This window comes from Panthera leo, chromosome F3 (assembly GCF_018350215.1).
Source record: "Panthera leo isolate Ple1 chromosome F3, P.leo_Ple1_pat1.1, whole genome shotgun sequence".
Taxonomy (NCBI): domain Eukaryota; kingdom Metazoa; phylum Chordata; class Mammalia; order Carnivora; family Felidae; genus Panthera; species Panthera leo.
The window spans coordinates 13,866,740-13,881,789 of record NC_056696.1 but is presented as its reverse complement, the minus strand read 5'-3'; the positions used below and the strand labels follow the sequence as shown (position 1 = coordinate 13,881,789).

At 39.2% G+C, this 15,050-nt stretch overlaps 1 protein-coding gene and 1 pseudogene across 3 annotated transcripts in view; both read right to left on the bottom strand.

Moving 5' to 3' along the window:
- The window catches only part of MROH9 (maestro heat like repeat family member 9), an 88,944-nt gene that overhangs the window by 38,446 nt on the left and 35,448 nt on the right, over positions 1-15,050 (bottom strand). For all 3 annotated transcript variants that reach the window (XM_042925984.1, XM_042925985.1, XM_042925986.1), the window contains exon 8: positions 2,343-2,478. In XM_042925984.1, coding sequence (XP_042781918.1) covers positions 2,343-2,478 — 136 coding nt within the window. The remainder of the gene's footprint in view (positions 1-2,342; positions 2,479-15,050) is intronic.
- Positions 13,128-13,865, bottom strand: LOC122212364 (annotated as a pseudogene).

Genomic DNA, 15,050 nt, shown 5'->3' with positions numbered 1-15,050 from the left:
ATTTAGGAGGCTGCTTTAAGGTTTATATTACACATCTTTAACTTATCACAGTTTACTCGTTAAGTGACATGTCACACTCTGTTTGCAGGAACCTTAAAAAGTAATCCTACTTCCTCTTTCAAGCCTCTATTGTTGTCATATAGCTTTTACATTATTATTTTTTGCCTTGAACAGTTGATTATCATTTTAAAAGATTAAATAATGAGAAGGGGCACTTGGGTGGCTCAGTCAGTTAAGCATCCGACTTTAGCTCAGATCATGAACTCACAGTTCATGAGTTCGATCCCCATGTCGGGCTCTGTACTGACAGCTCAGAGCCTGGAGCCCGCTTTGGATTCTGTGTCTCTCTCACTCTCTGCCCCTCTTCCCACTCATGCTCGCTCTCTCTCTCTCTCTCTCTCTGTCTCTCAACTAAATAAACATTAAAAATTTTTTTTAAAAATAGTGAGGACAGAATATTTACCTACGTAGTTGCAACCCATTACTCTTCATTCCTTTATGCGGACCTAGATTTTCACCTGGATGTTTTTCCTTGAGGGATTTCCTTTAATATTTCTTTTAGTGCAGGTCTGCTGGCAATGAATTCTAGCAGCTCTTGTATATCTAAACATGTCTTTATTTCACTTTTGTTTTTAAAAGAATTTTTGCTGGCTAAAGAATTCTAGATTGCCTTTTCCTCCCCCCTGTACATTGAGAGGCTGCTCCATTGTTTATGGCTTTTACTGATAAGAAATTTACTGTCATATTTACTTTTGTTCCTGTGAATGAAATGTGTCGTATTTTCTCTGGCCCTCTTGAAAATTACACTGTTAATTTTTGCCAGAGTGTTCTTCACCTCAGATATTATGCTTTTAATCTCCAGATTTTCAATTGAGGTCTTTTAGAAATTTTTCTATGTCTCTGCTTAACATGTTCATCTTTTTCTTGGACTCCTTAAATAATTGGAATACATTATAACAATTGTTTTAACGTCCCTTTCTACGAATTCTATCATCTGAGTCATTTCTGGGTCAGTTTTGATTCATTTCTCTCCTCATTATGTGCTGTGGTCTGATTCTTTGCAAGTGTAATAATTGTTATTGGACCCTGTGAATTTTAACTTGTTGACTGCTGGAATATTGGTATTCCTAGGAGTAGGTTTGAGCTTCATTCTGATTAACATTCAAAGTATTTGGAGATAACCTGATCTTTTTAGATCTTATTTTTAAGGTCTGTTAAGTGGCACCAAAACACAATTTAGTCTAGAGATCATTTTTTCCTTCTAATGAAACAAAACCCTTTGGGTACTCTTCCTCATTACTTGTGCATTATGAAGTTTTAAATGTTGGCTTATCGTCATAGGCACCATTCCCAGCCTTTGCGAGTTCATTGGATTTTTCTCCTTAAACATTCTCCCCTGGCCTCAGGTAGTTTCCTTCACATTCGTATTCCTTTTTGCTGTTGTTGTTAAGTTTATTTACTTCTTTTGAGAGAGTGAGCATGAGTGGGGGAGGGGCAGAAAGACAGGGGGGAGAGAGAGAGAGAGAGAGAGAGAGAGGATACCAAGCAGGCTCTGTGTTGTCAGTGTGGAGCCCGACACAGGGCTCAAAGCCACGAACTATGAGATCATGACCTGAGCAGAAATCAACTAACTGAGCCACCCATGCATCCTCTCACATGCGTGTTCTGACCACTACATACCTGAATAAGGAGAACCCTGTGCAAATCTCTGGAGCTCTTTGTGCACTCCTCTCTGGCCCTCAGACCTGTGAGCTCTAGCTATCATGACCTCTCTGGATCCCTAATTCTGTCTCTTCTTGGTGACACCATTGGGTTGCAGTCTACAAACTTACTTTAGGTGGTAAGCTCAAGCAACTGTAGACCCCACCTCATTTGAGGCTAAATCTTTTCTCTAAGTTATTTGGAAATAGTATGATATTTTCAGGACTTGCTTTTATGCTTTGTTAGGCAGGCCACAGCAGCATTTACTGCTCGTGGCTAATTTTCCCCCACCCCTGAAGCAAGAATCTGAATATTCCATTTGATGCCCCATTAGAGGGGGAAAATATACCTCCTTTTTAAAAAAGTCCCATTGGTACCATTTCTTCTCTTTCTCCTCTTCTTCCCCACAGCATTCCTGCCCCCAGCATTAACACCCAACACTAATCCAAGTATAGTACTTTATAGATCTTGGCATATCTTGATCATTCTAAAAAGATTATGAAAGGCGTGTTAGAAAGTGGAGCTATAGATGTTGGGGCAGGCTTTAGAAATCTACAGACATAGAGCCTTCTTGGGACCCACAAGGAGAAGTTAGGGACAATTTGTAGTACCCCTTAGAAGAGGTGGTAAATCATTCTTACCGTTCTGACACTTTGCAATGCAGAGGAGGTGATGCAAGCCCAAGGACGCTTGTTGTGTGATTGAGACGTCATCATGGCAACACAGAAGAGACAGTTCTGCTGCCAGGACACCCAGACAGGGAGCATCAACACTTGCCTAATGGGAAAAAACAAGGGAGAAAAATGCATTTTCTGTGCCTAGTCAACATCGAATGTTGATATCCAATCCTCTAATATCTATATTGGACTAGGGTTAGAGGATGAGCTTCCAAATTACCAAACCTATGTTCAAATCTGTTACTACCTCAGTTTTCTCCTCTGTGAAACGTAGATAACAAATGCTACCTTGTAATAGTTATCGTGGGGACTATTTACGACAAAAAAGCAAGTTCTTAGCAAAGTGTTTGGAAATAATGGGAACTCAGCTAATGTTAGTTTCTATTCTGTAAATCAGGTAGCAATTTTCAGGCAGCACATTCCAGGATATTGGGGCAGAGGGAGGATATCCAAAAACTGTCATGTGCTCTTGTCTATGTATGACACACTTCAGATGCCTCTGTAAGCCACTGGAGAAATGTAACTTTTCCTCCTGGAGTTGTTCTGATTCTTCCCAAAGAAATTCATTTTTTAAAAATTCAGAGCATTTACTTTTGATGTCAAAGCTACCATCACAACCTTTATGTATTTCTTCCTACAACGTCCTGTGACACAGGCTGTTCAAATAGTTAGATTTTCATCTTGATTGACTAGTCAAGAAGAAAGGAGAGGTGGAAGGGACATTCTGGTTTTGTGAAGGTTTGAGTACCATTACCAATTATTTTTTTAAACAAAGGGGGCTCTGTTCACAGGTAGGTTTGGTAAACTAGTAGGTCTTCTTGTTTCTAAGACAGGTGATTATTTTTCTTAAATAGATGTTTCGAGGATTAGAGCAAATTTTGGTGGTAAAAGTTAAAACCAAGTCAACCCTCTGGGAGGATCCCACAGCCTGTTTCTCTTTCTTTCTACTTCTCTCATATGTCTGCTTAGCCCTGCCTCTCATGTTGCTTGACTCACCCCTTTCTCTCAATCTTAAACACACACACACACACACACACACACACACACACACACAGTCATTTCTAAAGAGGAATGTGAAGTGAACTGGGTCATGGGTCAAGGGCATAACTGAACAAGGATACTGGGAACGATGGTCTCAGCAGAAGAAGGAGAGATAATCCTTTACTTCTGTGGATTCTTTGTAAGGCTGGCCTTGGGGTCCCTCTACTCTAGGAGTCCTATGAGTTAGGAGAATCTAGAAGCAGACAGTACAGACATTACACTGGGCTCTAGGGAGACATGTTTTCCTTCCCTGGGTGCTCTTTTCTTTGGAATTGCAGCCCAGGTTTCTTTTTCCATCTAATGGCAAGATTTTAAGAACCACCATCACACTGTGGGACTGAGTGGTACTTCTCTATCCGGCCTGATGGGGGAGTAGTCCTCTCAGCTTAGTTCACAGAAGTTGGGAACCATTTACAAGGGATTGCCCCTAAAGTCTTATTTGCCTCAAATGGCTTTTCTGATTATGCCTCCTCAAGAACTTGTGGATGTGTAATTACCAGGTGTTTTTGTAAATGAAGCTATCAGTGGTCTATCTATTCTGTTTGCCAGGTTGGGTCTGTCTAATTTCTGTCTCTATTGTAGGTGTGGCTGTTTCTAGATTGCATGGCACGTTTGAGGAGGATGGGGAACATGACAGGAGAAAGGCTCTGCACTGTGGAGCACACAGATTATGCCCTTCGGAAGTGTACCAACAACAGCTACACTCTCTCCAACACAAGACTTTGGGAACTTCCAATACAATATGGCCCTGCTTTTATAGAAAATCTATCCAAGTGCTGAAAGGAAAATAAGCATTAAGATCTGGAGAAAAAAAAAAAAACTTCTCAGAATCCATCCCTAAGCTGGAGTATTTCTGCTCACTTTTCTGATCCTTTCTTAGTGGATTCCTTCTTTGTAGATGCGGCCTCTCCAGTTCCTTGTCTTAACAATAATGGTAGTTTAGGTACTAAATTCCATAGGCAACCACTCCTAAGTGTTTTTAGCTGCTTCTTCTGGAGGTCACCTTTTTATCTCTAAATAATGGACTCCCATTTCTGTTCTAATATCAGTTTGGGACATTGCCTATCTATTCCTGCTGTGATAAATTAGGGGTTATCACATCTTTCTGTTTTACCACCATCCTCTCTATATAGCTTGTTACTCATTATGGCACATTACTATTTGTAGTCCTTCCCTTTTCTGTTTTCATAATATGGCAGTACTTTTATTTCTTGTTTCATAGATACAAATACCTTGTTGATCTTCTGCTTTATGAAGTAAGTGTTTTGGAGCACTTGTATTTCCCTTCAACTTTTTTCTACCATGTCTTCTACTTTCTTACTACTTTTGCCTGTACTTTATCATGCATTTATTTATTGTGGCAAAAAATATACATAACCTACAATTTACCATTTTAACCCTTTTAAAGTACCCAATTCAGTAGCATAAATCACATTCACAATGTGGAACAACCACCACCTCTCTCTAGCTCTAAATCTTTTTCATCACCTCAAGTGAAAACCGCTAACCAGTCAGTCTTTATTCTTTGGTAACCACAGTCCCTGTCAACCACAAAGCTGATTTCTGTCTCTGTGGATTTGCCTATTCTGCCATTTCATGTAAATTTCATAGAACATGTAGGCTTTTAGGTCTAATTTCTTTCACTTAGTGTAATGTTTTCCAGTTTTATTAATGTTGCAGTATATATCCGACCTCATTTCTCTTTTTGGCGGAGTAATATTCCATTGTATGAATATACCACATTTTATTTGTCCATTCACTTTGTTGATGGACATTTAGGTTGTTTCCATGTCTTGGCTATTGCAAATTATGCTGCAATGAACATTTGTGTATAAGTTTTTGTTTGACCAGCTCTTTCAAATTCTTTTGGGTATATACCTAGGATTGCTGGGTCATACGGTAATTGTGTATTTAACTTGTTGAAGAACCACTAAACTCTTCCCTGCATTTTTGCTTTTGCATTGTTAAGTTTATAGCATTTGATGGGATTCGATAACTTATTTGAGTTTTCTGTGATTGATCCTAAAAGCTGAAAATCAATAATGTCGTCTTATTATTATGATTAAGTAAAATTGTTTAATGCATAGGCCATTTTTACTTTAATTATATTTTCTTTTGGCATATAAATATGTTTTCTCTACCCTTTTCAAGGCTAAATTCTCACCTGTGACCTGAATTGACTCTTTATTTTGATAATCATGTTTCTCTCTTTATTTATCTTGGGCTGACTCTGGTATTTGGAGGGGTTAATCCAAATGTCTGACAAATCTTGGTTATCTAGTCATACTTACAAATGCAATGCTTCTTGGCAGAATTTATGTATGTGAGCAAGGCTCATCAACAGGTGGGCTTTGCTTTAGAGTGGTTAGGTGGGGACGCTGGGGTTACACTGAAATATTTCTGAACAATCAGGATAATTTTCTCAGGGGATTTTCTAGCCATTTTGAGGAAGAAGTCCTCAAATTTTATCTGCCAGTGGACCCAGGTCCCTGTGGAATATAGTACATGTGTAAAGGAGGATGGAAGGCAATAGAGTCTTCTGTATAAACTTTCAGTGAATCCTTTCAGTTAATGCATGTATTTTCAACCCTGCTTTGCCTCTCACCCTTCGTCATTACTTGGACCTCCAAGCTCCAGCTTCTCCAGAGTTGCATTGGGCAAACTGCTTCCTAAAAAGCTGTACCCCATCCTAATGTTCACGTGCACCTGTCTTTCAGCTTCCTTTGTGAGGCTTTGTCAGTTACCATTTTCTATCTTTTCTATCATCCTGTTGACATCTAGCCCACCTAAAACTTTTTACTAATTTGACAAATTTCATCACTTCCATTTTGTGAGGACTTTAGAGGGAGAGGAGAGAAAGGCATGCAGATAATCTGTTAGCTTTGACTGGAAATCCTCCCCTCATCATTTATTTATTTATTTATTTATTTATTTATTTATTTATTTATTTTAAAATTTAATTCCAGGTAGTTAATATACAGGGTTGGTTACATTACTTTCAGGTGTGCAATGTGATTCAACACTTCCATACATTACCCGGTGTTCATCATCACAAGTGCACTCCTTAATCTCCATCACCTATTTAATCCATGCCTCTCCCCACTTCCCCTTCGGTAACCATCAGTTCATTCTCTACAGTTAAGAGTCTGTTTCTTAGTTTGTCTCTCTCTCTTTTTTTCCCTTTGCCCATTTGTTTTGTTTCTTAAATTCCACATATGATTAAAGTCATATGGTATTTGTCCTTCTCTGACTTCTTCTATTTAGTCTTATACTCTCTAGCTCCATCTATGTCATGGCAAACAGCATGATTTCATTCTTTTTTATGGCTGAGCAATATTTCATTGTGTGTGTGTGTGTGTGTGTGTGTGTATAGATACCACTTCTTTATCCATTCATCAGTTGATGGACATTTAGGCTGCTTCCATATCTTGGCTATGTAAATAATGCTGCTATAAACATAGGGGTGCATGTATCTCTTTGAATTAGTGTTTTTGTATTCTTGGGGTAAATACCTAGTAGTGCAATTTCTGGATCACAGAGCAGTTCTGTTTTTAACTTTTTGAGGAATCTCCATTCTGTTTTCCACAGTGGTTGCACCAGTTCGCATTCCCACCAACAGTGCCAGAGGGTTCCTTCTCCTCCACATCCTTGCCAACATGTGTTGTTTCTTATGTTTTTGATTTAGCCATTCTGAGATGTTGGAGGCGATATCTAATTGTATGATTTTACATTTCACTGATGGTAAGTGATGATGAGCATATTTTCATATGTCTGTTGGCCATCTGGAGGTCTCCTTTGGAGAAATGTCTATTTATGTCTTCTGCTCATCTTTAATTGGATTATTTGTTTTTTGGGTGTTGAGTTTTATAAGCTCTTTGTATTTTGGATACTAACTCTTTATCAGATATGTCATTTGCAACTATCTTCTCCCATTCAGTAAGTTGTTATTGTGCATGGTGTAAGAAGGGGTCAGTTTCATTTTTTGCATGTAGCTGTCCAGTATTTCCAATACCATTTATTAAAGATACTGTTTTTTCCCCCACTCAATATTTTTTCCTGCTTTCTTGAAGATTAAGTGACCATGTAAATGTGGGTTTATTTCTCGGTTTTGTATTGTTCTATTGATCTATGTGTCTGTTTTTGTGCCAGTACCATAATGTTTTGATTACTACCGCTTTGTAATATAAGTTAAAGCTCAACATTGTGATCCCTCCAGCTTTGTTTTTCTCTTTCAAGATTGCTTTGGCCATTTGGGGTTTTTTGTGCTTCCGTACAAATTTTAAGATTCTTTGTTCTAGTTCCGTGAAAAATGCTGGTGGTATTTTGATAGGGATTGCATTAAATCTGTAGATTCCTTTGGGTAGTGTAGACATTTTACCAACACTTGTTCTTCCAATCCATGAACATGGAATGTCTTTCCATTTCTTTGTGTCATCTTCAATTTCTTTCATCAGTGTTCTATAGTTTTCAGAGTACAGGTCTTTCACCTCTTTGGTTAGGTTTATTCCTAGGTATCTTATTATTTTTGGTGCAATTGTAAGTGGGATTGTTAATTTCTCTTGCTGCTGCTTCATTATAGTTGTGTAGAAATGCAAATAGATTTCTGGGTACTGATTTTTTTTAATTTTTTTTCAATATATGAAGTTTATTGTCAAATTGGTTTCCATACAACATCTGGGTATTGATTTTGTATCCTCTGACTTCACTGAATTCGTGGATCAGTTGTAGCAGTTTTTTGGTAGAGTTTTTAGGTTTTCTCTATACAGTAGCATGTCATCTGCAAGTAGTGAAAAGTTCACTTCTTCCTCATCATTTTGGATGCCTTTTATTTCTTTCTGTTGTCTGGTTGCTGTGGGTAGTAGGGCTTACTTCCAGTACCGTGTTGAATAAAAGTGGTGAGAATGGACTTCTTCCTGACCTTAAGGGAAAAGCTCTCATTTTCCCCCTATTAAAGATAATGTTAGCTGCGGGTTTTTAATACATGGCCTTTATTATGTTGAGATATGTTCCCTCTAGATGTACCTTGTTGAGGGTTTTTGTCATGAATGGACATTTTACCTTGTCGAATGCTTTTTCTGCATCTATTGAAATGATCATATGGTTCTTATCCTTTCTCTTATTGATGTGATGTATTACACTGATTAATCTGCAAATATTGAACCATTTGCATCCTGAGAATAAGTCCCACTGGATTGTAGTGAATAATTTTTTTTTAATGTATTGGTGAATTCAGTTTGCTAATATTTTGTTGAGTATTTTTGGATCTATGTTCACCAGAGATATTGATTGGCCTGTAGTTCTCTTATTTTGTGGTTATATTTACCTCGTTTGGGTATCAGGTTAATGCTGATCTCATAGAATGAATTTGGAAGTTTTCCTTTCTCTTTTATATTTTGGAATAGTTTGTGAAGAACAGGTATTAACTTGTATTTAAATGTTTTATAGAATTTGTTTATGAAGCCATCTTCATTTTTGGGGAGTTTTTTGATTACTGATTTCATTTCTTTGCTGGCTATTGATCTGTTCAAAGTATCTATTTCTTCCTGTTTCAGTTTTGGCAGTTTATATATTTCTAGGAATTTATTCATTTCTTCTAGGTTGTCCAATTTGTTGGCATATAGTTTTTAATAATATTCTACTATAATTGTTTGTTTTTCTGTGGTGTTGGTTGTTAGTTCTCTCTCATTTGTGATTTTATTTATTTCAGTCTTTTTACTTTTTTTCATGATAAGCCTGGCTAGAGGCCTATCAATTCTATTGACCTTTTCAAAGAACCTGCTCCTGGCTTCATTGATTTATTCTACAGTGTGTGTGTTTTAGTTTCTACATTTTATTACTTATTATTCTATATTCATTTATTCCTGCTCTAATCTTTATTATTTCTTCCTTCTGCTGGTCTTAGGTTTTGTTTCTTGTTCCTTTTTCTAGCTCATTTAGGTGTAAGGTTAGGTTGTATATTTGAGGTAGGTATGTATTTCTATAAATTTCCTTCTTTTTTTTTTAAATTTTTTTTAACGTTTTTATTTATTTTTGAGACAGAGAGAGACAGAGCATGAACGGGGGAGGGTCAGAGAGAGGGAGACACAGAATCTGAAACAGGCTCCAGGCTCTGAGCTGTCAGCACAGAGCCCGACGCGGGGCTCGAACTCATGGACCGCGAAATCATGACCTGAGCCGAAGTCGGCCGCTCAACCGACTGAGCCACCCAGGCGCCCCTAAATTTCCTTCTTAAAACTGCTTTTGCTGTATCTCAAAGGTTTTGAACCACTGTGTTTTCATTTTTATTTGTTTCCGTGTAATTTTTTATTTCCTCTTGTATTTCCTGGTTGACCCATTCATTGTTTAGCTGCATGTTATTGAACTTCCGTATGTTTGCGGTCTTTCTAGAATTTTCTTGTAGTTGATTTCTAGTTTCACGTGTGATGGTCAGAAAAGATCATCTTTTTTGCATTTGTTGAGACTTTTTTCCTGGCCTCATAGGTGATCTATTCTGGAGAATATTCCATGTGTACTTGAAAAGAAAGTGTATTCTGCACTTCTAGGATGGAGTGCTCTGAATATATGTTACATCCATATAGTCAAGTGTGTCATTCAAAACTACTGTGTTCTTATTGATTTTCTATTTGGATGATCTCTCCATTAATTTAAGTGGGGGTGTGAAAGTCTTTTATTGTTATTGTATCACTTTCAACTAATTCCTTTATGTTTGTTATTGTTTTATGTATTTGAGTGGTCTCATGTTGGGTGCATAAATATTTATAATTGTTGTACCATCTTGTTGAATTGTCCCTTTTATTATTTTATAGTGCCTTTCTTTGTCTCTTATTACAGTCTGTTTTAAAGTCTAGTTTGTGTGATCTAAGTTTTGATACTCTTTCTTTTGACATCCATTTGCATGATAAAAGTTTTTCCATCCCTTTGCTTTCAATCTGCACGTGTCTTTAGGACTGAAAGGAGTCTCGTGTCTTTAGTTCAGTTTGTCATCCTATGTCTTTTGATTAGAGCACTTAGCCTATTTCCATTCAAAGTAATTATTGATAGATATGTATTTTCTCTGATCCTTTCTTGTCTTTCTTTTGTAGTTGGCTCATTTTCTTTAGTGGTATATTTGGAATTCTTTCTCTTTATTCTTTGCATGTTTATCAGTGGTTTTTGATATATGGTTGCCATTAGTTTGTATATAACCTCTTCTGCATGTCACAGTCTATATTAAGTTGATGGTCACTTAAGTTTGAACCCATTCTTTTCTCCTCGCCTCCCCACGTTTTAGTCATATGTTGTCATATTTTGCATCTTTTTATTTTGTGACTTACTTGACTGATTTTTTTTTTTTTTTTTTTTTTTACAGAAATAGTTCTTTTTACTGCTTTTGTGTTTCCTACCTTCGTATTGTCAGTTTTGGTCTTTGCTTTCCACTCACAGAGTCCCCTTTAGTATTTCTTGCAGGGCTGGTTTAGTGGTCATGAACTCTTTTAGTTTTTGCTTGTTGGGGAAACTGTTTATCTCTCCTTCGATTTTGAATGATAGCCTTGCTGGACAGAGTTTTCTTGGCTTCAGATTTTTCTCATGCAGCGCTTTGAATATATCATGAACTCCGGCCTGCCAAGTTTCTGTTGAAAAATCTCCTTCTGGCCTCATGGGTTTTCCCTTGTAACTGACTGATGCTTTTTCTCTTGCTATTTAAAACATTTTTTTCTTTATCACTGTATTTTGCCATTTTAATTTTGATATATCTTGGTGTGGATCTGCTTTTGTTGATTTTGTCGGGGAATCTCTGTGCTCCCTGGATCTGGATGTCTGTTTCCTTCTCCCCAAATTAGGGAAGTTTTCAGCTATTATTTCTTCAAATAAATTTTCTCCCCACTTTTTTCTCTCTTTTCTTCTACTGGGACCCCTACAATATGAATGTTATTATGTTTGATGGAGTCACTGAGTTCTCTAAGTCTATTCTTGTTTTGCATAATTCTTTTTTTCTTTTTTCAGTGTGATTGCTTTCCATTACTCTGTCTTCCAGGTCATTGATTCATTACTCTGCTTCTTCCAGTCTGCTATTCATTCCCTCAAGCATGTCTCTGATTTTATTTATTCAGCCCTCTATCTATGCTATGTAATTCTTTATCATGTGTTAATGGTCTCACTGATGCCTTCCACTCTCTCTTCAAGTCCAGCAAGTATCTTTATGATCACTACTTTAAATTTTCTATCAAGCATGTTATTTATATATTTTTTACTTAGATCTGCCTGTAACCTTGTCCTGTTCTTTCACTTGGGACAAATTCCTCTGTCTTCTCATTTTGTCTAAGTCTCTGTGCCTGCTTCTCTGTGTCAGAACAGTTAGCTATGTCTCCTGTTCTTGAAAGTAATGGCCTTATGAAGAAGAGGTCCTTAGTGCCCTATAATGTAAGCTCCCTTATTCCCCAGGGCTTGTCACTTCAGGGAGTATCTTCAATGTGTGCTGTATGTGCTCTGCTGTTGTGTCCTGGCCACTTTATCCTGCAGCTCAATTGTCCGTCTCTCTGCCTATTGTGGGAAATGTTTGGTCCTTGGCTCGAATGTGACAAGTTTTAACTAGGTGTGCTCTGGTCCGCTTGTGAGATGATACCCATTGCCACCTCTACCAGAACTGAAGCCCTGCAAAACTCTTGGGACAGGAGACTCAACGTGGGCAGGGGTTTGGGCCAGCCAGTTTTCTCGGAAAGGGCACCTGCTGGGCTGGGACCAAGCAAGCATGATTGGGAAGGGTGATTCTGCTGGAGCATGGCGGCGGGGGCGGGGCTTCATGTAAGCAAATTAGGTAGTGATTGCGCTGTCCTGGTTGCTGCACATGGGTCTGTGTTAATGCTGAGGGGAAGGAGGAGGAAACGACATCTGCCAGTTCCTTTGTTCATGGAGGGGGGTTTCTGCATGAATGTTGCCTTTCCGGGGCACACTCAGAGAAGAGCAAATAACCTCCTCACTGTGTGCCCCAAGTGCTTTTCATATCACTGTTTCCATGCTGTATGTCCATAGGCTGCCTGTTTGCTTTCCCTCTAAGAGCAGCACAATGTCCTCTAAGCTCTTCTAGAGCCAAGTCTGCTGACCTTTAAAGCTCCAGGCTTTAAGCCCCAGTGATTGCAAGAACTCATGAAATTTGGCTCCTCTCACTTTCCAAGCCAATTGCCATGGGGATTCATCTTCCCCGTGTGCTACCCACTGTGCTAGTCTGTCTCTTACCCTTCTCTTTGACCACATCTCCCTCCCTACCACAGAATTCATGATTTGTTTCTTTCCCAAATGGTGTGTCCACACTTCCTACCATCTTCGATTTGGGCTCTTCTGGACTCTTCTCTACTTTTAGTTGTGGAGTTTATTCTGCCAGTCTTCAGGTTGATTTCTAGGGTACTTAAGATGATTTGATAGTCACCTACTTGTATGTGTTGGACAAGGCAAGCCTAGGGTCCTCCTACTCCACCCCCATCTTCCTCCCTAAATCCCACCTGTCTTCTTTTGGTGGGGGGGATTCCCACTCATCTAATTATTATTATCATTATTATTATTATTGCTGCTAAAAGCTTTATCGTTTACATTTGGCCCATAGCTTGGGAGAGGGCTGCAGGGTGGTTAAAAAGCTGCCTAGTGGCTGCAGGAAGAGGCTCAGGCACAAGCCCTCCCACCAGGGGGATGCCAGAGGGCCCCTCAAAAAGGCTGCTGGGCTCCAGAAGCTCTTACTTATGCTTGGGGGTGAGGCTTTTTAAGATACTCGTTCGGCCCAGCCTAGGGGTCAGCCAGCCTATGGAGGTTTGTCAGGTGGTCGCCCATCTTCTTGATGACTTTTACCGCTTCATCGAGGAAATGATTCTCTAGCAAGTCACAGAGATGGGGGTCTGCATGGGCACAACCCAGGGCATGCAGACCCAAAAGGGGCTGGTTCAGGCTCTTCTCCAGAACCAGGGCGGCTTCCATGGAATCCAGGGTTTTACTCCCACTCATCTTGATATGACTTCTGCATGTTCTAGAAGAGGGCATGGCTGCCACACTGGTTTTGCATCTTCAAGAGACGCTCAGTGCCCTCCCACTTCTCCTCAGCCAATTCTTGAAAGAAGTGGCTTATGCCTTTAGAGCCACATCCTCATGGCCAAAATAGAAGCCCAGAGAGAGGTAGGTGTAAGAGGCCCACAGATGTCTGTTGACGAGGCGGTTGACAGCAGCCTCCACCTCTGTGGAATAATTCTGACGAATCTGGGTGCTCGTGGTTGATCGGTAATAAGGAGTTAAGCTCAAAATAGGGTATCGGCTGGTCCTGGAGGCAGAGGGTGGCCAAGAAGATGGCTCCAAAGGTTGCAACTGGAAAAAAGTTTGGAGAGTGGTCGGAGGCTGATAGAAGGGGCGCCCCTGAATCTGTTCCATCCAAACACTGTTGAAGCAAGAGAAAGATTGGCAGGACCACTGGTGCGCTGCCCCACCCATCTCTCAAATGCTGAAAGACTGTGCCAAAAGAACAAACCCAGGAAAAGTCTTTCTGTTAATGATATAAGATGACACGATTAGCTCACGTTTCTTTGCCTGTTTGAAAACTGAATAGTTTAATTGAAGGGACAAATACTCTCTGAGTGTGGAAGTTCTTCACCTTGATAGGCACATAGGTCATATAAGGAGAATTACTGCATGAAAGAGTATTTTTGATAGAATATAAATGGTAGTTTGGATTATTTAATAATACAAGGGCCACTGAGATTCTGGAAGGTGTAGAATAGGGTAATTTATTTTTTTATGTTTATTTATTTAGTTTTGAGAGAGAGAGAGCGAGCGCCCACAAGTCGGGGAGGGGCAGGGAGAGAGACACAGAATGTGAAGCAGGCTCCAGGCTCAGCACTATCAAGTGCAGAGCCTGAAGCGGGACTCAAACTCATGAAGCATGAGATCATGACCTGAGCCGAAGTCAGACGCTTAACCACCTGAGCCATCCAGGCACCCCAGGATACAGTAATTTATGGAAAAAAAAAAGTCTTTCCAGTGAACGGACAGCACGTGAGCACAGAATAGGTAGTTACATATAATTAGAGAAGGGCAAAGCAGATCTTCACTGATTATCTACAATGTGTCAGACATACAGATACAGAGACAAGGCCTGGGGGAAGCCTAGTTTTTAATTTAATAATGCATTCATCTGTTTTATTTCATATATTTGTCCTCTCTCCCCCATTAATTTCACTGACTTAACCATGTTTAGAGGACATTATCATAAAGAGAAAGTTAACCTAATAAAGTTTTATGCCTGCTTGACTATGACGAACTGGTTGATGCTAGCTTTGCTTCTATGTTCTGGAAAATGCTGGTGTGCTTCCACCTGCTGGTCCTTAGTGAACATTGCAGAACAAAGTAATCCGTTACCCTATTTGACTTCTCAAATCTCAGTTGTAAGTAGGGACACCCAATTTATGACAGGCTTCTGCGCACATGTGAATTTACAGATTTATTTTTTTAACAGTTGAGGGATGAGATGTGTGTAGGGGAGAATGAACTTCATGAACATAATCAAAATTGAGAAGAGGTGATAGAAGATGACAAAACTCCAAAATGTCATACCTGCTACCTGAGTGGAACTCACTAGAATATAAATGAACAAGTATATGTATACTGAATACAAATGCA